At 38.0% G+C, this 24,417-nt stretch overlaps 3 protein-coding genes across 4 annotated transcripts; all 3 read right to left on the bottom strand.

Moving 5' to 3' along the window:
* Positions 1-4,339: 4,339 nt before the first annotated feature.
* Positions 4,340-6,274, bottom strand: LOC108858421 (uncharacterized). 2 transcript variants are annotated; one of them, XM_018632350.2, is made up of 2 exons: positions 4,889-6,274; positions 4,340-4,804 (listed from the first exon to the last, which is right to left on the bottom strand). In XM_018632350.2, the coding sequence occupies exon 1, from the start codon at positions 6,100-6,102 to the stop codon at positions 4,966-4,968; it is 1,137 nt and encodes a 378-aa protein (XP_018487852.1). In that variant the 5' UTR covers positions 6,103-6,274; the 3' UTR covers positions 4,340-4,804; positions 4,889-4,965. The 2 variants fall into 2 exon arrangements, with proteins under 2 accessions (XP_018487852.1, XP_056843239.1); XM_056987259.1 differs by having other exon boundaries at positions 4,340-5,920; positions 6,004-6,195.
* Positions 6,275-6,588: 314 nt separating this feature from the next.
* Positions 6,589-11,146, bottom strand: LOC108811792 (DNA replication licensing factor MCM2). Its single transcript, XM_018583887.2, has 17 exons — positions 10,870-11,146; positions 10,605-10,783; positions 10,362-10,522; positions 10,084-10,267; positions 9,758-9,977; positions 9,402-9,609; positions 9,150-9,284; positions 8,863-9,054; positions 8,612-8,784; positions 8,355-8,543; positions 8,166-8,282; positions 8,009-8,093; positions 7,758-7,901; positions 7,540-7,665; positions 7,277-7,459; positions 7,020-7,181; positions 6,589-6,910 (listed from the first exon to the last, which is right to left on the bottom strand). Exons 1-17 carry the CDS (start codon positions 11,091-11,093, stop codon positions 6,785-6,787), a joined length of 2,808 nt encoding a protein of 935 aa, XP_018439389.1. The 5' UTR covers positions 11,094-11,146; the 3' UTR covers positions 6,589-6,784.
* Positions 11,147-16,189: 5,043 nt separating this feature from the next.
* Positions 16,190-23,264, bottom strand: LOC130497488 (uncharacterized). Its single transcript, XM_056990326.1, has 6 exons — positions 21,404-23,264; positions 20,286-20,566; positions 19,915-20,207; positions 19,550-19,710; positions 18,731-18,991; positions 16,190-16,266 (listed from the first exon to the last, which is right to left on the bottom strand). Exons 1-6 carry the CDS (start codon positions 23,262-23,264, stop codon positions 16,190-16,192), a joined length of 2,934 nt encoding a protein of 977 aa, XP_056846306.1.
* Between the last annotated feature and the right edge of the window lie 1,153 nt (positions 23,265-24,417).

Raw genomic sequence — 24,417 nt, 5'->3', positions numbered from 1 at the left:
GCTTTGAGCTCTGATACCAAAATGTTGTGGGCAAGGGTCAGGCAGTCCGGAAATATGGAACTGAGGTTTAGTTCAATAGCTCGGATTGGTACCTGAAACAAGAATAAACCTTTTTATGCAGTTTTTCTAGTTTTTCTTAAAACTATTATCTGTCTTTTGAGTGTTGTGAGAAGCAGCTCTTGAGCAACCTGACTTATCAAAGCATCCTTACACAGAGCTTTGTGGCGTCCTCAATCCCCCCATCATTTCCATCAACTGATTTGCATTGAGAGAGACTTCAGTCCAGCAAGCAAATCTCATATCTATCCATCTTCCATCCACCGATCTTGTTGAGAGTGACTTCAGTCCAGCAACAAAGATCTCATCTCCATCATTCTATCCCTTTTCTATTTTCTTTTATTCATATTATCATTCTGATCCATATTCATATTTGCTTCTGTTTTGTTTCAGGTACCAATCCGAGCAATTGAACTAAACCTCAGTTCCATATTTCCGGACTGCCTGACCCTTGCCCACAACATTATCCATCTATTACCTAATGTTTTGCAGCCAGGTGGTAAATCCGTTACGTACCATGTGTAATTTTGCATGATAGAATCGAATTCACTTTTGACAGCTTCATTCCAAAACGGAACTTCGGGTGAAGCCATAGCTTCTGCCAAAGTTTTTGGAATATTTTCTACTAGAAATGCCATTAGGAAATCATCACCAAAAGATTTCTCCTTTCGAACTCTTTTGCTTCTCCGAGGTTCATTTTTTTCTTCATTTTCTGAAATATCATTTATAGAAACTTCAACGTTTGTCTCAATTTCTGAGTCCTTGTCGTTTTCTTTCTTCTCGAGTTCGTTTTGAACCTTGTTTTTCCTTGTATGGAAAAATATTTTCGAAGAAAGATGCATTTCTAGACTCCATGACTGAATCTTTATGGATGTCTGATATTTCAGATTTATGTACCAGAAACCGATACGCAGTACTATTATGTGCATATCCGATGAAAATGCAATCCACTGTTTTAGGTCCAATAGTGACCTTCTTTGGTGGCGGTACCGCAACTTTTGCCAAGCACCCTCACACTTTGAGGTATTTATACGAAGGTAAATTACCTTTCCATAGTTCATATGGAGTTTTGCTAGTTATTTTGTGCGGAATCTTGTTGAGGATATAATTAGTGGTAAGCAACACTTCCCCCCACATGTTCTGGAGTGACTTAGATTCCTGCAACATTGCATTCATCATCTCTTTAAGAGTTCGATTTTTTCGTTCAGCAACTCCATTAGATTCTGGTGAATAAGGGGCTGTAGTTTGATGTATCATTCCATGTTCCTTACAAAATGAATTGAATGAACCATCATACTCGCCTCCTCTGTCGCTTTTAACTACCTTAATAGTTGTTTTAAGCTGATTTTCGACCTCGAGTTTAAATTCTTTGAATTTATCTAAGGTTTCATCTTTGCTATGTAAAAGATAAACATAACAATATTTTGTGCAGTCATCTATGAAGGTCACAAAGTACTTTTTCCCTCCTCTAATTGGCATGTATTTTAAATCACATAAATCAGTGTGAACTAAATCTAGAGGTTTATTAGTTCTTTCAACACGAGGTGAGGGCGTTTTTGTGAGCTCAGCCTGTACGCATACTTCACATTTTTTTGTTTACTTGTTTTAAATTTGGGAATTAGATTTAAATTCATTAATCTTTGTATAGATTTAAATTATTCACATGGCCTAATCTTTCGTGTCATATATTAAAAGACTCAACCAAATAAGCAACTGGCTCTTTCTTATTCATTGAAACTTTTGGAGCTACAACTTTCGGAGGGACGTTCATTACATTCAACTTGACCAGCCCATCCTTAACATACCCATTTCCCAAATACATCTCATTCTTCCTAATCACGAGCTTATCCGCCTCAAAGCTTGTGGCGAATCCATTCTTGCTGAGCAAGGTTCCCGAGACCAGGTTTTTCCTCATGTCAGGCACATGCTTCACATTTGTCAGAGTGACCTCACGTCCAGATGTCATCTTCAAAATCACATTGCCGCGTCCTTCAATCTTGGAGACTGCAGTGTTTCCCATCCTGAGCTTCTCCTGAGTCTTGCTTTTCTGATAGGTGCTGAACATCGCCCTATCAGTGCAAATGTGGGTGGTTGCACCAGTGTCATACCACCATTTCCTGGGGTTGTTGCTTTCAACCATGTTGGCTTCAGTCACCACAGCAACAAGATCCTCCTCAGTGAGATTTGCCTGAGCCTTCTCATCTTTGATCTTCTTGCGACACTCAGCAGTCTTGTGTCCCACTTTGTTGCAGTATTGACACTTCCCCTTGAATCTCTCCACATTCGCATTGATTTCAATGCCTTTGTTCTTGAAGTTTTTTCCAGTAGCCTTTAGTGCTGTAGCAGTTTTGGAAGGCTTTGCAGGCGAGTGGGCATGTGCCTTTCCTTTGCCTTTTTGCTCAGCCATATTGACAATGTGCTCCTTAGCTATGTCCTTCTCAGCAGCTCGGTTTCTGGATTCCATCTGAAGCCTCATGATGAGATCCTCAAGACCCATCTTCTTCTTGTTGTGCTTCAGGTAGTTCTTGAAATCAGCATAGCTTGGAGGAAGCTTTTGAATGAACATGAGAGTTGTGAACGTTTCGCAGATGGACATTCCTTCAGCAGCGATCTCATGGCAAATGAGCTGAAATGCTTCCACCTGGTCCATGATGGGTTTTGAATCCACCATTCTGAAATCATCAAATTTTGCAACCACATACTTCTGGCAGCCAGCATCCTCACCTCTGTACTTCTTGTCAAGTGATCTCCATAGCTCTTTCGCCGTTGGAATGTCACAGTAGACATAGTACAATCGGTCAATGAGGTGACCCAAAATGTAGCCTTTGCAGACGAAGTCAGAATGCACCCAAATGTCAACACTTGCGAGAGTGTGCACATCATCAATCCCGTAAGGGACAATGGACTTGTCATTCTGGATGAACTTGTCCAGCTTCATCGTAGTTAGGAAGAACATCATCTTCTTCTGCCATGTTTTGAAGTTTTTGCCATCAAACTGGTATGGCATCAGTCCTTGAGTGAACAAGCTGGGCACAGACGGAGGAGTTGAAACTACTACCGGACCACTTGAGGTTCCTAGAGCTGAACCCGTTTGATAAAGACCAGCACCGAAAAGGCTACGACGTGTGGTATCATCAGTAACATTTGCCAATGGAGCAGATGTTGATGTTGTGCCCGCAATGGTTCCAACAGTTGTCATAGTCGCGTCAGGTGCAGACATGTTGAGTGGAGTTTGGTTGATGGTGGTGTCAATTGGGGTGTTGTTTGCATCCGTCATTTTTCTGTTGAGAAAACATGAAAACGGATTAGTACTCCATTCAACAAAAATAATTATTATTAATATAAAAATAAAATAATAATCTAAATCGATTTTCATTTTTGGTGTTTGAACCAAATCATATCGATTTAAGTCTGAAAAAACGTTTTGCAAACTCGCTCAAAGAGTTCGCAGAAACCGTTTGTGTAGACTTTTAGATCGTTTCACAAACTCGCTTTATGAAGCGTTCGTGGAAACGATTGGGATACATAACGTTTTGAATAACAAACTATCTTAAACGTTTCGCGGATGGTGCTAGAGAGCAAAACACAAACCGTTTTGAGATAGGTAAGAGACGCTTCGCGGAAGTGCTAAAAAGCAGATCGCAAACCCGTTCTAGAACCGTTTACAAAACCTTAAAAACCGTTTCATAAATCGTTTTTCAATCCGATTAAAGCTTTAGACAGAAAGCGATAAAGAGTTAAGAATGTAGAAGCCGGAAACTCGAATTGAAATAACCATAATAAATAAACGCGATGTTAAGGAAAGAAACGGAAGTAAAGACGAAATGAAACCCGATAAGAAAATGTTCATGGAGTCGAGATATGATATCTCTTTCCTTAACTCTTTATATTTGCTCCGTAGTGAGACGGGACTGTACGAATATAGAGTCCCAGGATAAAACCATGGCGACGATTCACGCTTCACTCGTGAACACCCTATCGAACTATAAAAGCTACGATTCACGCTTCACTCGTGAACGCCCTATCGAACTATAAAAGCTACGAAACACTCTCGAAACTAAAGACTTACGCTAAGGGATTTTTTGCTGTGATATCGATGTGAAAAGTGAGTGAAAAATGAGAGAGGAGGAGACCACTATTTAAAGAGACGGAAGCGAGCCTCTTTCCGCAACAGTCTCTGCACGTGGATGAAAATCTCGCGGAGATCGAGGGAAGTTGAGTTTCGAAAACTTATTCTCCAAGACTCGTTCTTCTCGATCTTATCTCGTTTAAATATCTCGACAGGATAAACTGCATGTCGTTTTTATTTTCTAGACAAACTACTTGTCGTTTCAAAATAAAATGCATGTTGTTTTTTGAGAATTAAATGGGTCAAACGTTGGGCTTAACTTGGTCAAAAAAAAACAGTCTTATTGGACCGGAAACCCTCCACCAAAACCCAAGACCGCGCCGAACCGGACGGTGGCGGCAGTGCGCATGGGGAGCCTTTCTCTCTCCAAGCTGTTTAAACCATGATACTACATAGTCATATATAAACAGCTCAATCTTCCTCTTTCTGGCTGATGCAGGACTCTCCACATTGCCACTTACTCATTAAATTGACATTTGCTTGGGCTTACACCATTTGAAACCCATGTCTTTGTATTCACATTTTTTATTACAAGTCCAATGGCTTATAATGATCCCACATAGAAAATTGCAGAACCTGGAACTGGTGTACTTCCATAAACATGGTGTTGCTTTTTTCCTAAATAAAGAAAACGAACATAAAATGAACAAAACAAATCCACGTAACAGAAAAAAAAAAGAAACTGGACTATGATCGTCTTACTTCTCTTTGGTTTCTTGAAAATCCTCTCTGTTTCAAGAGTAGAATTTGCACTTGTTGAAGCCTCTCTAGCAACATTCTTATGACTCCCCAAACCAATATTTCACTGATTCCTGTCCTGTATTAGCAGCTTTTGCGCTACCAGATGCTGAAGCTCTTGTAGAAGAAGAAGAAGCACCGCTTGCGCTTTTGCATGTTGGTCGAAAATGTGCATTCAATTTGATGACAGGACTCCCATTGACTACCTCTGGAATAATCTCGTTGGCAACGAAATCTTGACGACAGTTTGGACAAGGCAAGATCTTGTTAACATAACTAGACCTGGCAAATCTACAATACGTCTTGCATCTATTGCACACTGTCCAAAACGTAACGTTACGAACTTTCTCCTCCTTTCTTGGTACAGAATCAGACTCAAGCTTAGGCTCAAACCATCTTTTCAATCTCTTGTGTGCTTGACTTGTAGACTTCCTGCTATCGTATGCTGAAGTTGAAGGAAAAGTTTCCTCAGAGGGACTCAATCTGATGAATGGCCTTCCATTAATGATCTCTGGAGTTACCTCGACCGCAAAGAATCTCCGACAGCAGTTTGGACAAGACACTGTCTCGTTAAGGTAATCAGCCCTCAAGAATTCACAATATGTCTTGCATCTACTGCACACTGTCCAAAAAGTAGGTTCACACTTAGGCGTTAGTTCAGGCTCATACCTAGGCTTTGGCTCTGGCTTTGGCTTTGGCTTTGGAGTCGGTGGAGGTTCATACCTAGGTTTCGGCTTCGGCTTCGGCTTGCTAGATGAAGTTGGCTCGGGCGATGGCTTCTGAAATCCACTCTTTTTATGTTTGGTTTGATGACCAGACGACGACAACTGAGACCAAGCTTCTAAAACCAGTTTAAACGCGCCTTCTGCACCGTTTAACTTGTTCTTGTCCGGATGAAGCAAAAGGGCTAACTTCTTGTACTGCTTCTTGACGGTTTCGTCATCAGCTAAGCGATCTACACCGAGAATCTCATACCAATCAGCTTCTCTTCCTCCCCTGCTGGTAGATGCAGAGATATAAACATCGATCATAATCAAGGCTTGTTTTAAACCATCTAGATTTGGATACAAACGCTTTGCCTGGTTAATAAATGTTTTGGCTCCGTAGTAATCATTCTCTAACACTTTCTTCTCAGCGATACCCATTGCTCTTCTAGCTTCTTCCTCGTTGCGTTCCATTGTTTGTTTTTGGAGAATCAGTCCACGAATTACACAAGTTGATCTGCCCAAAGCCCACAAAAGAATCAGAAACTGAAAAATCTCTGATTTTGACGAAGACCCACTGAAACCCTAGAGAGAAATCATAACAAGAAAAAAAAACAAAATAGAACTTGCAATACAGCCCAAAGTGCGAGGCGGTTGGTATATATATACTGTACATGTAATTTTCTAAGTCGGTTGGTTTTGCTTTTTTTTTTTTAACATCGGTTGGTTTTGCTTTTACAGAAAGGAGATAAATTTTTTCCTTTTTTAACTTCGATTTATTTAAACTTCTCGCGACAAACATAATCTTCTTCATGAAGATTATGTTTTTTATTTTATTTCCTTTTTAAGTACAGCTGGCACATAGTAACGAAGGGAAATTAGTTTTTTATTTTATTTCCTTTTTAACGTCATAAAAGGACCGTTTAAAATATAACATTTTATGTCCTAAGATTTTAAAAGTAGCAAAATTAATAAGATTTCATTGACCATACTGAAAGCCGGTTGGGTAGTTCATATTGGTGCCACGGTTTCAAGGCTAAATTTCAACACAAAACGAAACAACTTCTAATAATCCACCGAATGTTATAATGAAAAACTCAAGAATATGATAAAACATTGGTTTTTAAGTAGCTGTAAGCTTATTTGATTTCTTGTTTTACCAAGTGACTACCCTTCTAGGACATTTGATCACTCCTTGAACCTGATCCAACTCGAAATGTGCTTTAGCAAAATCTGCGCTTGAAAAGAACGGCCTTAGATCTGCAATGTCGTATTCGTTGGCCTGCAAATGTAACACGTAAATAGTTAAAAGCAGCATACCTCTAATCTTATAATAACCCCCATCCATATGGACTTTTAAGAACTAACAGCATAGCCAATATGAACATTACCTTGGTCTGCAGCTCCACTATCTTAACCTCGATAGAAGGTGGTCCCGAGTTTGATCCCGTAATGATTTCTTCAAACTTCATAGCATTCTTCACTAGCTCTTTCAGAAGAACCAGCAGCAATGAGTTGTAGTCCTTTTTGTATGTTATGTATCGCTTGAAACTCTGCACATGGAATAACCCAGTTTTCATCAATTCAAATCTTATAATCCATATAAGCTCCACTGAAATGTTTGTGCACAACTAACTTATCTACATACCTCTCTTAGAGTTCTCTGGACTCCAAATTTCTGGGTTGATATGAAAGAGTCAAGCAGGACTCTGATGGCCATGTTAACGTCTTCCTCTGTCACATACTGTCTAAGGTGCATCCTTGCATGTGCTTCAGACATTCGGATCATGGACTCCAGGTGCCTTGTCGCAATAGAAACTCCTTGTCCGTTCTGAACCAAAAGATTTAGAAGGGATGCTATTTGAGAAAGACGGTAACTTAACAGTATCAATTAAAATCAAGAAAACTTACCATTGACTCTCTTCTTAGATTAGCATAAACCGTTTCTAACTTCTTTGCATCTATTTCACTCAGCTTTGGAAATACATACAACTTCGAGTATGTTAAGTATTTCCTCAGCAAGTCCTGGGGAAGAACCTGTATATACATACGTATGATGAAATAACATCACAATCGAGACATAAAGACATAGAAACTTCAAAGCAGCAGATACTGTGAAAATCACAAACCTCGGGATCAGAAGAACCGCTAGATCCCTGAACGCCATCCTGAGGCTCACTATCATCCATTTTACCACCTTTTGGTTGTGATTTGAAGTGACTATTGACAACAAATTCAGCAAGCATTTCATCTGTCACTGGGTCAACCACATCCTGCACCATCAATTGGTTTCAGTCATGTCAATAACCAAAAAATAGTTAACTCAATCGGTGATATGATCACAAGAATGAAAAGCATTGGTCGAGAGAAAAAAAAGTACCTTGACAACACAAAGGATATCAAAACGAGAAAGGATAGGATCTGTCAACTCGACATTTTGTGCAAATGATTTGGATGAATCATACCTAAAATTGCAATGACAAACTTATTAACAAGATCCAGACTACAATTTGTAGCTCAGTTGGCTATTTCCGTACCTTCCACCAACTGGATTAGCTGCGGCAATAACAGAGCAACGGGCTTGAAGAGAAGTAACAATTCCTGCCTTTGATATACTAATACTCTGCTGTTCCATGGCTTCATGGATACTCACCCTGGTAACAAAAACACATATCAGCGCCACTTTCTCCAGAAAGGTGAATTAACACTAGTTGCATTTTTGTCACCTGTCCTGGTCATTCATCTTGTCAAACTCATCGATAAGACAGATTCCTCGGTCCGCAAGTACAAGTGCTCCTCCTTCAAGCGTCCACTCCCTTGTAACTGGATCCTTGTGTACTGCTGCAGTCAGACCAACAGCAGAAGCTCCCTTTCCAGTCGTGTAGACGGCTCTCTGGCCCGTTTTCTCTACGTATCTAGAGAAAAAAGTTGCTATTAGTGGAATATTCACTACAGAGTCAATTTGCCAAAAATACACACTTACTTCAGAAATTGTGATTTTGCTGTTCCCGGATCTCCGAGTAGAAGTACATTAATGTCTCCACGCAATCTGTGTTTCCCTTTAATGTTTTTCTCCTGGCCTCCAAACATCGCAAGAGCAATAGCTGTTTTGATATCTTCGTGTCCATATATTGACGGAGCAATTGACTTAATGATCTGAGAGAGAAATTGAAATCACATTAGTTGGGATGAACTTAACTTTGAAGGAATTCCAAGAATATCTATCAAACTTACACGTTCAACAATACGTGGATCCTTGGATAACTCTTCAATTTGCGTCTTGTCTTCCTGGGTTAGCTTGTATGCAGAGAAGAGGTCTTGCTTCTTTGTAACATAATTTGCTTCCACCACAGTGGCGAAGACAGGAAAACCATTCTTTGTGTTCAAAGACAGGTCAAAATTGTTGGTATATATCCCAGTAACCTCCTGCAGTACATATCATGCAAGATAATATCAATCATCTATCAAATACACTATACAGGTGTGTAAGTATTCTAGAAGAGTAAGGTACATGAACGTACAATTTCTTCTCCAGGACGAGCGCAATCAATAAGGTCATTCAGCAAGATAACTTCCTTGTGTCTTGGAAGTCGTCCAGCAGGCACTGTTCCTGGACTCTCTTGAATGGTAAGCTTCTGATAGTTCCTGTATATTGTCTGAAACAAGGAGAGTAATTAACAGCGTGTTCAACTTGACATTTCTAAATTTAAAGCATAATCTGAAGCTTATTTATTCAAAGGAAAATGATAGAGAGAAGACCGTAGAATCCTTACCTGTTCGACATTAACAGTAAACGGTCCTTTTGATTGGCATTCAGAACAAGAACCGACTTTGACTTCTGAATAAGAGTTTTGGAAGAAAGGTCCCAAAACCGCTCCACACTTGTTACAGTCATATTTCACCTGCTGCAGCTGAGGAAAGACCCCAGAACGCCTCGTGACAACTCCACCAATGCGGATCATAGTGTTAAGATGAATCTGCCTGAAAAGTCATCGACAAAAAAAGGTTAAGCTAAAATCTTGAGAATGAATTACAAATTCACCACTATCAATATGGTTAAGCTGAAATCTTGAGGATGAATTACAAATTAACCACTACCAGTATGTTCAGCTCAGCTCATATTAATTACCTTATGTTCCGAATCTGGTCATTTACTGGTAGATTGGTAACACGAACATAAATCTTCTGGTGAATATTCTTGTAGTTTGGGTGCAGATCAAAGATGACCTTTTCTGAAACTTCCTCCATGACTTCAAGAACAGGTTGTGGAGCATCGGCTAGCCAGATGGCAATATTTGGGTGGACATGTATGAACTCTTTGTAGTCAATTTCTAGACTGCACTTATTAGCTGCAAATAAGACAGATGAAATATATATACCAGTTCAAAAAGGTGAAAACTCATTCTTATAAATCTAAAAAGTACAAAAGGGAGTAGAAAACAAAGATGAAAGTACCTGAGACCATTTCATTAATCAGACGAACATATTCTCCATTCTCACTGTTGGGTTTCACATAAGTGAGCAAGAAGTCTCTGAACTTCTTGGCAATGAAACGACGCACTTCGTCTCTCATAACCCATTCCCTCAGACTTCCTTGGATCCGATACATCTCAAACTCTGCTTCATCTTCGTTGTCATCCTAATATTTATGGAATTGCAAACACGATAAGCACTGGTAATAGAATGAAACCCAACACCTCTCAAGTTGAAAGACACAATATATTAAAAAATACCTCATCTTGATAGTCATCTGTTTGATCAGTCATAGAAACATCAGGCTGTGATGTCCCAGGGGAACTTGGGTTTCCATCAGGATCACCACCACCACCACTGCCTCTTGGGGGAACCGCAGCTCGAGCCCTCTTTGAAGGTCTATAGTTCCAATCATCTGAATCTGTAATACACAGTCCCAAATTAGGGTTTCAGATTTGGTCAAAATTGCAGTTAGTGAATAAGATACAAGAGATTAGGGTTACCATTATCGTGAAGAAGATGAGGAAGCTTGCGGTTAGCGAAGCGAGTTTCACGAGCGTCGAGGGCAGCCTCGGCGGCGCGACGGTCAAGCGCAATCTGACCTGAATCCCTATCATCGTCGACCGAATCATCCAATCCAACAGACTCGTACTGATCTTGCTCCCCTCTTTTTCCATAGTCTCTGTCAATTTTCCACAGTAAATATATATAAAAACAATTTACCAAAAAAAAAATTAAAAAAAAAAAACTAATTTTATGAGTGCTTACTGGAGGAAGTTATCGTTGAAGAGATCTTCACCATCTTCTTCCTCTTCCTCGTCCACCGGCTCGTCAGGCTCATCTCTTATGATTTGCGGATCTACCTCGGCTTCTTCGTCGGAGAAATTCTCCGAGTTCTGGCTCGTGCTGAAAGGTAACTGGTCGGTGTTGAACCCAGCGGAGGAAGGTGAACCTGGCGACGACGGCTGGTTGTCTGAATCTTCTCCCGCCATTTCTATCCTTTCTCTCTCTCTCTCTTTCTCTCTCGATAATGGTAACCAGGGAAACTAGGGCACAGTGACACTCAGTTACCAGGTTCTATAGTCGATTTAGGCGGGAGATTTTCGCGCCAAATTGGTGATGTAATTGGGCCTTTCTGAGTAATTGGGCCTGAGCATACGCATCAGACTCGGTTACTACTTACTAGGGATTCGTCGCAGCACTCGGAATTGATTACGCTTGTTGTTTAGTTATTTTTGTACAAATTATAAAATCATTAAATTTATTATTTTATTCTTAATTAATCTATTATTCTATATCTTAATTAATAAACTAAAAAATTAAACTAAGATTGAAAAAACTATAAAAATGCGTTGAAAACATAATTAAAATCAAATCAATTTTAAACTGTAAAATGAAAATTAATATGAAGCAATTAATTATACCAATTTTTTTAAAAAATTGAGCCTTTTATCCACTGAATGCGCAAACAAGTAGTCAGCTAGTCAACTGTATTGATTATTCATTTCATTTGTAATTTTCATGATACAACCATTATATAAATCAATACAAGAATCTAAATCAATCATATAACAAAAAAAGGCTAAACCTTGCAATTTAACCAAAAATAAAGGTAGACCCCTGCAACTTAACCGAAAATTGACGTTTCATGGAGATGACACTTTTGGCAATTAGATTTGCTAGAATATTCATATATCGCTTAACATTTTCCATCTTCTACTGACTCAAACAATGAAAAGAACTTTAGATCTTATTTGAGATCCACTTGAAGAACGGTCAAACGGGAACTTATGTGACTGCTCCCAAAAGATTTTTGACCTCCACTCTAAAAATAATCTTTGATGGCCTAAGACTAGCCATGCTTTTAATTTAACGATTCATTACATTGGCTTGAACTCTTGAGCATGACTTTTTTATTAACTTGAGGGTATCTCGGACCTATGAAAAAACACAGACTAATCTCTAAGGAAATGTGTAGCCCACGGATAGACCCTCTCTTCAGGTATGCAAATAGGTCTTAAAGCATGAGCTCATATCCGTGTAAGTGTCTAGAAGCAATGTGACTTAGTTTCGCACAACAGGTGGATGCGAACCTGAAACGTGTTAACGTCCCAGCCCCTTCCCCTTACCACCCGACCACACTGTCCGGACATGACTTCCCTTCTTTTATTCCTCAGTAACAAAGACACTTCGTTGAACATGGATCCACACCTATGTCACATTATAACCAACCATTTTCAGGAGGATCCCATCCAGTCTTTGCAATCTCCACTTAATTTCTAAGATATTGGTGACCATGGGAATCAATGATTTGAGTCTGACACCATCCTCCATGCCCGAGAATGCTTTCTTAACCATTTCATCAACTTCAAATACCACGTCTTCAAAGATGAGCACATTCATGTTTCTCCATAATAGAAAAATAAAGACTTTTCACTTCTCTCAAAATGTCTACCTTTTTACTAATTTGAAGCAAGAAATTTATGTTTTGAAAGAAAGATAGACAAAATTACGAAAACCATTGCGATGGAAGATAGTATTTCATTCTGCAATATTTGTACATTGAAAAATATCAATTGCTGTTAAACATTGATAATGATTAATTAAAAATAGGTATTTTGAATATTTATATTGAGAAAGAAATGAAATGAATAACCATGTAACAATCTACTACATACTACGAAGGATGTGGATTCATCACAAAAATTGATAATATAATAAAAACCGGAATAGTATATCGTAGAACTAATGTCTTTTTATAAATCCATAGAAATAATTTATGAATATATATAAAATGATTTATAAATCCTTATAACATAATTTATAAATCCGTATAAACTGATTTTATAAACCCTTAAAAAGTTTATAAATTTATAAAGTTTGTCAACATATTATAAGATGTGATAATGATTTATAGGAATGAAATCTTGATGAGGATTTTCGACTCCAAATGCGGAGATGGTTGTGAAATGTTTTGAACATGATTGAAACTATTTTTGATCTACTTGCGAATGGATAAGTTGAAAACTCTGATGTTGTCTGTAGTAGGGGTGGATCCATATCTAGATAGGGTGTCGCATGTGCCACATACTAAATAATATAAGTTATTATCGTGTAGTTCTTATGGTTCAAACACTTAAGTTGTGTCTCCACACTCTCTGAATTCGAGCTCATGAAGCGTATTATTTAATTTGTTTCTATACTTTCAATCTCCTTTCTCTTTCACATTTATTCTATTACCTACAATTATTTTTATTTTTTACTATTGTTTTCTTTTCTTTCATAGCTCTAATGTAACTTTTTACAAAACAAAAACATAATCTATTTAAATTTACTCTAAAAGTTACTTTTAATAAAATTTTCAGTACTTAGATAAAAATAAAAATAAAATTAATAAATATATTATTGTAAGAAAATATTATGTTCTTAATGTAAATTTATAATATTAATTAAAACAGAACATTTAAATTATAAAAAAAATATTTATTTCTTTTTATATGATCTATTTCTGAAATTTATAAAATGTAAACTTGTAGTGACTAATGTATTTTTTTATAAATTAAATATAATTTAATGAAATAAATTCAATTTAATATGTTAATAAATCTACAATACACACACACACACACACACACATATATATATATATATATATATATATATATATATATATATATATATATATAAATTGTACGACATGTTAAATTATTTCCTAGGTCTGCACCTAGCAAGAGCGGACCTAGGTGTGGCATGTGTCACATACTAAATAATATAAATCTCTTATGACGTGAACAAACATGTATTATCGTGTAGATTTTATGGTTCATGTAATAAGTTGGATCACCCTCTCTGAGTTCGAGCTCACGAAGGGTTTTTTTAAATTTGTTTCTACACTTTCTATCACCTTTCTCATTTTTATTTATTTGTTACCTACACTTAATTTTTCTTTTTTTTTACTATTATTTTCTTTTCTTTCCTATCTCTAATATAACTTCTTATAAAATAAATATATAAATTATTTAAATTTACTCTAGAATTTATTTTTCATAGTATTTTCAGTACTTAGGTTAAACTAAAAAAATTAACAAATCAATTTTTGTAATGAAAATATTATGTTCTATATGTAATTTTATAATATTACTTAAAATGGAACATTTAAAATTATAAAATTTATTTATTTCTTTTATATGTTCTATATTTAATTTTATAATATTACTTAAAATGGAACATTTAAAATTATAAAATTTATTTATTTCTTTTATATGATCTATTTTGTAAAAAGAATAATTTAATGAAATAGGTTCATATCCCTGGCAGATGCAGACCCCAAACCCATGTGTAAATAGGTGTGACATGTGCTACATACTAAATAATATAAGTCTCTTATGACGTAAACAAACATGTATTAACGTGTAGATCTTATGGTTCAAACGATAAGTTGTGCCCCACCCTCACTAAGTTCGAGCCAATGAAATGTTTTTTAATTTGTTTCTATACTTTCATTCACCATTCTCTTTTTCATTTATTCTATCACCTACAATTAGTTTTCTTTCTTTTACTATTGTTCTTTACTTTCCTATCTCTAATGTAACTTTTTACAAATAAAAATATACTTTATTTAAATCTACGCAAGAATTTATTTTTATTAATATTTTCCGTACTTAGATAAAAAAATAAAAAATAAAAATAAATATATCTTGTAAGAAAAATATTATTTTCTTTATGTAATTTTATAATATTAATTAAAATGGAACATTTAAATTGTAAAAACTATTTATTACTTCTTATAAGATCTATTTTTTGAAATTAAAAAAGTAAAGTTGTTGTGACTAATATATTTTAATGAAATAAATTATATTAATATTTTAATAAATATACATATAGATATATAAATTGTGCTAATAGTTAAATTATTTTCTAGATCCGTCTCTTGCAAAGGCTGGCCGAGGTGTGGATAGGTGTGGCATGTGCCACATAGTAAATATAAGTCTCTTATGATGTAAACAGACATGTATTATCGTGTAGATCTTATGGTTCAAACGAATAAGTTGTGCTTCACCCTCTAAGAATTTGAACCCACAAAGCATTTTTTAATTTGTTGCTACACTTTCAATCACATTTTGCTTGAGTTGATTTCTCTTTAGGACACATTTTTGTTATTTATATTTATAAATTAATGATATTGATTTTAAACCACAGGGTTTCAATAATGCTTTTAGATCCTAAGGTAGTTGTAGCTTTTTTGTTTCTGAATAAAAAAGACTATTGGCGTGAGTTAATGGTTATTTATTGAGAATTTGAATTATTTTAATGGTATTATTGTTTTATCTTGTGTTTTATTTGTTTTACTTCTCCAATTCTAAGAAATATAAAACAAATCTAACCATTACAATAAATATTAAATTATTTACTCCATACTTTAACATCTATTTTCAGATATATATTTTAAGAATTATATAAAATGCATGGACATGAAAAATGTGGATAGACGAATGTGGACGTGTACAAAAAGAAGTTAACAAAAATAAGATGTAGACATGGATGATGAATGAAAGAAACAAGGAAAAATGTTATATACAAGTTATAATATATATTATCTCATGAATTTAATTTCCTGGACAAGTTTTAGTAGATAATATATTCTTAAAATATATTAGTTTCATATATATATATATATATATAATTAAATTTATTATTAATTTAGTAGACAATTTTTTTGTGATGTATGTTAACTGTAAATAAAAATGATGTGGATGCGTTTGGGATAAGTGGGTTCGTGTCCAAGGTATTCATTTAGTGTATATATTGAATTAGTGTATTCATTTGGGTTAAAATTCACAATTGGAAGTTTTCACTTAATTGAAGAGATAATTTATGCATATTCAAATATATGTGCCAGAATTGAAAGAAATCAGAAGACAAATGACCATTATGCAATTATGAGTAGGTTTAAATTAGAGGTTGATTAAAGAGGAACTTTCTGCACTATTTAAAGATTTGAAGCACAATTGAAAATAATCATTTATTCAGGAACATGTTTTCCAAATTGTGAAGAAATTCTCATTTGAGGTTCTAACGAGATCTAAGTTCACCCCATTGAAGCTTCGGCTTCCAGAGTTCGCGGTGGTGGTGTGGTGGTCCAGTGCCGCCTCTGCACCGTAACTTCTGCCGAATCAAAACAATTCATCTCTTCGTAACAGCTTTCTCTTTACTTTACAAGACATCATCAAACATCATTTCCAACAGACTCTTAATGTTCTGCAACTAGAGGGAGAGGAAGACATGGGATCAGCAAGATTAGGGATAGAGAATTGGGAAAAGTGAGAATAGAAGAGAGAGAATATTTTTTTGTGTCTTTTTAATTGTTTTATTTTTTTATCTAGTTAGAGGTTAGTTAAGTTTGGATAGAGAAGAAGATAAAAATATGTAATTGTATATTTGAAGGTAAGAAGGACAAATTGCAAGGATAAAGTCTCTCTCATGCAAGAAGTATTTGAATGTGTAATTGAAAAGTGAATATTTATATGGAAGTTTTAATATAAAAATTATTTTTATACGATCTATTTTCTGAAATTTATAAAATTTAAACTTGTATTGACGAATATATTTTAAAAATAAATATATTTTAAAGAAATAAATTCTATTTAATATTTTAATAAATATACATATAGGTATATATAAATTGTAGAACTAGTTAAATTATTTTCTACGTCCGTCCCTGGCAGAGGCAGACCAAAGTGTGGATTGGTGTTGTAATACCCTGTCTTCATAAAAAGAATTATTTTTAAATAAATAATTCAAATAGTTTATTTTGGGAATTTATTACGAGTTCGTAATTTATTTCTCGAAAATAAATTTTTGTGAAGACAAAAATATGGAGCTAAAGATGAGAAGCGATTGATGCACTAAAAATAAGTTAGTAGCTTAATTGGATAATTAAGCTATTTGTTTTAAGTTGAAGGTGACCAATGATGTTGGAGTTGTGGTCACCAAGTCTAGATGGATTAATTGAACGTGTCAAGGGTGATGATAATTTAATTATCATGCACAAATGCATGCTACCGTGGTCAAAAGAGGAGAAAAGGAGAGCTACGTGGCTAAACAAGAAAGAAAGAAAAGAAATAATATGCTTACTCATGTTGTGATTATCACGTGGCCAACTTGGAAGCAAATGACTTAGCTTAGTCATTGTTTTGGAAATGTGGCCAATTTGGAGAGGAAGAAAATCACTTAGTCATTGTTTCTACGTGGTGATCAAAGAGAAATGGTGGGGCAGCTGTCACAAACCTATTCACCTGGTTCCATTATAAAAGAAAGGTCAGCCCTTCCATTTCTTCATCATTTTTTGAACGTGACCAGAGAGAAGAAAAGAGAGCAAGAAGAGAAAAGAACCACGGATGTGGTAGCTCAGTTGGTTTAAGCGCAGCCGTTGGTGGTGTTGCGCTCCTGGGTTCGATCTATCATAGGAGGAGTGTCCAGGGCCTTAACATGTACAGACGCAGGCTGGCTCCGGGCCTAGGTAAGGTGATAGAACCTAAGTAAGGATCACTCTGCCGGTACGGATGATATGAACTCAGATCCGAGTGGATTGAGAACTAGTGGATCGAAGGGTGACACTAAGGGTTGCGGAAGCCCAAAGATACTACCAGAGTTTCGAAGGTTACCGGATGTGACGCACCGGTCCAACACAACGAAGGTGTTTCACTCGGAGATAACCTCACCAAGCAAACTATGAATGTTCTTGAGACAAAGAACAATGAGAGAAGACTCAATAAGCAAAGCAAAAATCGTTGATGATTTATTTATGAGAGACATCACATATATATAGTTTTGTGAGTCAAAGAAAACATAAAGAGAAATGTTGGAAAAGACAACATAGAAAATATAAATTAATGAAAACAAGACATAGATTTCTGAACTTGGACCAAGACCAGTCAATGGCGGAAATTGATGAAGACTTGGCAAGGTTCATTTGACTGTCCAGGTTCATAATGTGTCCAGGTTCATTCTGTGTTGATCAGGTCGTCCGCGGTAAGGAGAAGAACGGACGCAAGGCTGCCCGCATGCTTGATCTTCGATGATCTATGAACGGATGAAGAGATAGCTCGACCCAAATCTTCAGAGAGCCTAAGTAACATCCCTTTGGAGAAGTTGGATGCATCGATCATCATAAAATCATCAAAGTGGTCGGAAGAGTCGAGATCAGCCTGATCCGGGTGTGCGGTGCGTCCCAAACGGGCCAGAAAAGAATGGCTAAGTCCGGAATCAGGTTCATCTCGGTGATCATGGGTTCTGACTTGACTGTTGGCTCTAGAATGACGAATGGGTCGGGGAAGAACGCTTGTGGGTCGGCTGATTCGGTCATCAGGTCGTGAATCCATCCTTAGGTTGCGTCCGGGTGCACTCGGGTCGATCCGGTACACGGCTTTGTCCGTTGATCTGGTACGGCTGAATGGTTGAACCTCAGTTGGGCTGATTTGATCGTCCTGAGTCTGCTCCAAGTCCTGGTCCAGGTCCTGGGTTCCATCATTCCCTCCCTCTTCAAAAGGATTTGACCACAAATCCGGATCATCTGCAAGAAAAGGAGATAAATCAGAAACATTGAAACTTGAAGAGATATCATACTTACCCTGAAGATCAAGCTGGTAAGCATTGTCATGGAGTTTCTTGAGAATCTGGAATGGACCATCGACCCGGGGCATGAGTTTGGACTTCCTTTGTTCCGGGAATCGTTCCTTCCTCAAATGGACCCAAACAAGATCACCTTCCTGAAAGATCATTTCTTTTCTCTTCTTGTCTGCAAGTCGTTTGTAGCCTTTGGTCTTGGCTTCAATGTTGGCCCGGACCTGTTCATGCAGCTTCTTGATCGTGTCCACCTTCCTCTTGCCATCTGTACTAACTCGTTCACTCAAAGGCAAAGGTAAAAGATCAAGTGGAGACAAAGGATTAAATCCATAAACAACCTCAAAAGGAGAAAACTTATTAGCTGAATGCAATGCATGATTGTAAGCAAACTCAACATGAGGCAAACATTCTTCCCAAGTCTTAAGATTCTTTTTAACCAAAGATCTAAGCAAAGCAGACAAGGTTCGATTAACTACTTCAGTTTGCCCATCAGTTTGCGGATGACAAGTTGTAGAAAACATCAATCTAGTACCTAGCTTAGACCACAAGGTCTTCCAAAAATAGCTAAGGAACTTAGCATCACGATCAGAGACAATGGTCTTAGGCATTCCATGCAATCTAACAACTTCCTTAAAGAATAAATCTGCAACTTGCACAGCATCATCAGTTTTGTGACAAGGAATGAAATGAGCCATTTTTGAGAACCTATCAACAACCACAAAGATAGAATCTCGTCCAGCTTTGGACCTAGGCAAACCAAGCACAAAATCCATAGAAATGTCTACCCAAAGATGAGAGGGAATGGGTAGAGCTGAGTACAAACCGTGGTTTGATGCTTTAGGCTTAGACTTCTTGCACACCACACATCGGCTACAGATCCTCTCAACATCTTTCATCAAACTCGGCCAATAGAAGTGGTCATGAACAGCCTTGTAAGTCTTCTTGACACCAAAGTGTCCCATAAGTCCTCCTCCATGAGCTTCCCTGAGAAACAACTCCCTCAAAGAACATTGGGGCACACACAAACGGTTATCAAAGAATAAGAAACCAGAACTTTGAAAGTATTTCCCATAAGCAACCTTGGTGCATTTTCGAAAAATCTCTTTAAAATCCTGATCAGAGGCATAAAGGTCCTTGATAAATTCAAAACCAAGCAATTTAGTCTCAAGGGCTGAAAGAAGAGTATACCTTCGAGACAATGCATCAGCCACAACATTCTCCTTACCTTGTTTGTACTTGATCACATAAGGGAATGTTTCAATGAACTCCATCCAACGAGCATGCCTCTTGTTGAGCTTCTGCTGACCCTTAAGATGTCTTAGAGACTGATGGTCAGTGTGGATGATGAACTCCTTAGGCCAAAGATAGTGCTGCCACGTTTGAAGGGCTCTCACTAAGGCATAGAGTTCCTGGTCGTATGTGGGGTAGTTGAGCATGGCACCACCAAGCTTTTCACTGAAATAAGCTACTGGTTTTCCTTCCTGCATCAACACAGCACCAATACCAACACCAGAAGCATCACATTCGATCTCAAAAGCTTTAGAAAAATCTGGAAGTACAAGTAAAGGGGCATTAGTCAACTTCCCTTTAAGGATTTCGAATGCTTCTTCTTGAGCTGGTCCCCATTTGAACCCCACGTTCTTCTTGATCACTTCAGTGAGAGGAGCGGCCAAGGTACTGAAGTTTTGAACAAAACGCCTATAGAAACCGGCAAGGCCATGGAAGCTTCTCACTTCACTAATGGTTTTCGGAATGGGCCAGTCTCGGATTGCTTGGACCTTCTGCTCGTCCACTCTCAAGCCATCTGCACCTACAACAAAACCTAGAAAGACCACATGATCTGTGCCAAAAGAACATTTTCCAAGGTTAGCAAACAAATGTTCCTTTCTAAGGACTTCAAGAACAGATTTCAGGTGCTGTTTGTGCTCATCAAGGCTTTTGCTGTAAATAAGAATGTCATCAAAGTAAACCACAACAAAATGACCAATAAAAGACCTCAAGACATGATTCATTAGGCGCATGAAAGTACTAGGTGCATTTGTGAGACCAAAGGGCATGACAAGCCACTCATACAAACCTAGTTTTGTTTTAAAGGCCGTTTTCCATTCATCACCTTCTTTCATCCTAATCTGATGATAGCCACTTTTCAAATCTATCTTAGAAAAGTACTTAGAACCATGAAGTTCATCAAGCATATCATCAAGGCGAGGGATAGGATGTCGATACTTTACCGTGATGTTGTTTATGGCCCGGCAGTCCACACACATCCTCCAGGAGCCATCCTTCTTTGGTACGAGTAGAACAGTCACTGCACAGGGACTGAGACTCTCTCTGATGTATCCCTTCTCAAGCAGGTCGTTGATCTGTTTCTCCAGCTCCTTGGTCTCGACCGGATTGGTGCGGTACGCTGGTCGGTTCGGAAGAGATGCGCCCGGGACAAGATCAATCTGATGCTCAATGCCTCTTACTGGTGGCAATCCTTTTGGATTTTCTTCTGGAAACACATCAGAATAATCCTGCAAGATACCTAAAAATTCACTCGGAATCTCCGGTGCAAGGTCAGAAGAAGATGAGGCCAAAAGAGACTCTTTATAAATAAGTAAGAGAAATGGTTTTTGAGAGCAAAGAGACTTCCTTACCTGACTTTCTTTGACAAAGAAGTTGGAGTTTCTGGTACTTGTCTCAGGTTTATCAGCCTTAGAGTCTTGGTCTCGGTTCTTCCTAAGTTGGACCTGGTCTTGATGGACTTCCGAAGGTGACAAAGGCACCAAAGTGATCTTCTTTCCTTTGTGATCAAACGAGTGCCTGTTTGTGAAGCCATCATGCACTGCCTTCTTGTCAAATTGCCAAGGTCGGCCCAAGAGAACATGGCAAGCATCCATGGGAAGCACATTGCATACAACCTCATCCTCATATCGACCAATGGAGAGTGGAACTGTGACTTGCTCCTTCACATACTGTTCTCCAGCCTCATTGAGCCACTCTAACCTGAAAGGACGAGAAAGAGGCCGAGTAACAAGCCCAAGTTTCTTTACAAGAGTGTCACTGGCCACATTAGTGCAACTGCCTCCATCAATAATCAAAGAACAAACTTTATCAGAAATGAGACATCTAGAGTGAAAGAGATTCTCCCTTTGTTCTTTTTCATTGGATTTGGGTTGGACACTCAAGGTACGCCTAGTAACCAGTAGTGAACCTTGGCTTGGCTCATCAAGAACATCCTCATCATAGATCGGACCAGAGCTCTCCACAAAGGTCGAGCAAAACTCATCGATCACGCCATCGGCCTCCTCATCAAGGATGGGATCAAAGGTGTCGTCCAAAGTCTTTCTAGTAACAAGAAGGGGGCCATGAACTGGGAAGTCAAGTGCTTCTTCCTCATCATCAGTATCATAAACTGGTCCGAGATCCTCCTTGTCTTCTTCAGATTCAACTTCTCCATTCTCCAAGAGCACCATCACCTTTTGGTTTGGACATCGGTTGGCATAGTGGCCAAGACCTTGACACTTGAAGCACCTGATGTCTCTTGCACGGCTAGGATTCTCAACTGCTTTTCCTTTGTCAAAACGAGCAGGGACATCAGTTTTAAAAGCATTATTTGTTGTGGAAGAAGACTTACCCTTGTCTTGATAGTTTGGCTTGGAAGCAAAGGTTGGTTTTGAAGCAAAGGTCGGTTTGGAGAGACCTTTTCTCTTGAGTTGTTGTTCAATCAGCACGGCCTTGTGTAGCATCTGTTCCATGCTGTCATAGTCTTCCAGCTCCATGCGGTCTTGTATGTCTCGGTTGAGCCCGGTGAGAAATCTAGCCATGGTGGCGTCTAAGGGCTCATCTACATCAGGCTTGATCATCAAGGTCTCCATTTCCTGGTGGTAGTCCTCAACTGACTTAGAACCTTGAAGCAAACGCCTGAGTTTATGGTGTAGATCTCTGTGGTAATGGTCGGGAACAAAGCGTCTCCGCATCAGCATGGAAAGCTCATCCCATGTAACAACTGGCGCCACACCTGCTCTTCTCCTGCTAGTCACAACTCGATTATACCAGTTAATAGCATAGCCAGTAAACTCAGCAGCAGCAAGTCTAACCTTTTTAATATCAGAAAAGTTTTGACAATCAAAAACAAGTTCAATCTTTCTTTTCCATTCAAGAAAGGCATCCGGATCATTCTTGCCATCAAAACTTGGAATTTTCAATTTCAAACCACCCAATCCATTATCAGTTCTTTCATTTCTACCAAATGGATTGACATCACCTTGGTTCTGTTGTCTAGGAGCTCTCCTTGGTCGGTTGATGGACTGATCATCATCATAGGACTCATCTCTGATCTCAAGATCGGACCAGATGTGTCTCCTTGGGCGGTCACGCCTGGTTCTGGTTTGGGACTGAGCTGGTCGGCCCTGAAGTTCATCCAGCCTAAGATGGATTGCCTCCAAACCTGTATTCAACAAGTTAGACATAGAATCATTGAGAGCACGCATCTGCAAGTTAGATAATCCGGAAAAAGAATTTCCGGGTCTGTTTCTTTCTTCTTCACTGCCCATGGTTTCCTGAAAACTTAAACAAGGCAAAGTTAGAGTAAAAGCCTCACACTCTCAGGTGTTTATCTCACCCACACACGTGTTTCACTCGAGTTTTTGGTAATCACACAAGAGAGTTCCTCCCAAAGTTCTAAGAGAGCAAACAAGATCACCCAATGAGATAATCCAAGTGAACACAAATGAGCAAGAGAGAGAGATAAGAGATTTCAAAGGGGAACCCGCCTTAACCACCTCAAAGGTCGGATTTCTCTTCGGCCAGCAGGCTTTCTCTTCCACCACCTCACCACAATCAAACAAACTTTGAATCTTTTCTCTCTTTTTTTTTTTTTAATATAATCTTTTTTTTATAGCATAAACTTAGATCTTATTATTATTATTTTTTATATATGGGGGTAATGAGGGGCCCGGGTTCAAGATAGATAGATAAGAAGTGTTTAGAAGAAATGGAGAGATGAGAAAGATGGATAGAAAAAGAGTTACCGGAAGAGTGGCTCTGATACCACTTGATAGAACCTAAGTAAGGATCACTCTGCCGGTACGGATGATATGAACTCAGATCCGAGTGGATTGAGAACTAGTGGATCGAAGGGTGACACTAAGGGTTGCGGAAGCCCAAAGATACTACCAGAGTTTCGAAGGTTGCCGGATGTGACGCACCGGTCCAACACAACGAAGGTGTTTCACTCGGAGATAACCTCACCAAGCAAACTATGAATGTTCTTGAGACAAAGAACAATGAGAGAAGACTCAATAAGCAAAGCAAAAATCGTTGATGATTTATTCATGAGAGACATCACATATATATAGTTTTGTGAGTCAAAGAAAACATAAAGAGAAATGTTGGAAAAGACAACATAGAAAATATAAAATAATGAAAACAAGACATAGATTTCTGAACTTGGACCAAGACCAGTTAATGGCGGAAATTGATGAAGACTTGGCAAGGTTCATTTGACTGTCCAGGTTCATAATGTGTCCAGGTTCATTCTGTGTTGATCAGGTCGTCCGCGGTAAGGAAAAGAACGGACGCAAGGCTGCCCGCATGCATGATCTTCGATGATCTATGAACGGATGAAGAGATAGCTCGACCCAAATCTTCAGAGAGCCTAAGTAACATCCCTTTGGAGAAGTTGGATGCATCGATCATCATAAAATC

This window comes from Raphanus sativus, chromosome 1 (assembly GCF_000801105.2).
Source record: "Raphanus sativus cultivar WK10039 chromosome 1, ASM80110v3, whole genome shotgun sequence".
NCBI classification, from domain to species: Eukaryota; Viridiplantae; Streptophyta; class Magnoliopsida; order Brassicales; family Brassicaceae; genus Raphanus; species Raphanus sativus.
The sequence above is the reverse complement of the archived record's forward strand: the minus strand, read 5'-3'. Positions and strand labels throughout refer to the sequence as shown.

Coding starts and splice junctions, on each gene's coding strand:
- LOC108858421 (XM_018632350.2), bottom strand. CDS start 6,102: ATGGAACGCAACGAGGAAGAAGCTAGAAGAGCAATGGGTATCGCTGAG.
- LOC108811792 (XM_018583887.2), bottom strand. CDS start 11,093: ATGGCGGGAGAAGATTCAGACAACCAGCCGTCGTCGCCAGGTTCACCT. Junction 9,610..9,757: donor GACCAGATTCGGAACATAAG/GTAATTAATATG, acceptor ATGACTTTTCAG/GCAGATTCATCTTAACACTA. Junction 9,285..9,401: donor TTACTGTTAATGTCGAACAG/GTAAGGATTCTA, acceptor TCCTTGTTTCAG/ACAATATACAGGAACTATCA.
- LOC130497488 (XM_056990326.1), bottom strand. CDS start 23,264: ATGGGCAGTGAAGAAGAAAGAAACAGACCCGGAAATTCTTTTTCCGGA. Junction 20,567..21,403: donor GGCTGATAAACCTGAGACAA/GTACCAGAAACT, acceptor CTTTTGGCACAG/ATCATGTGGTCTTTCTAGGT. Junction 20,208..20,285: donor TGACTAATGCCCCTTTACTT/GTACTTCCAGAT, acceptor GTGTTGATGCAG/GAAGGAAAACCAGTAGCTTA.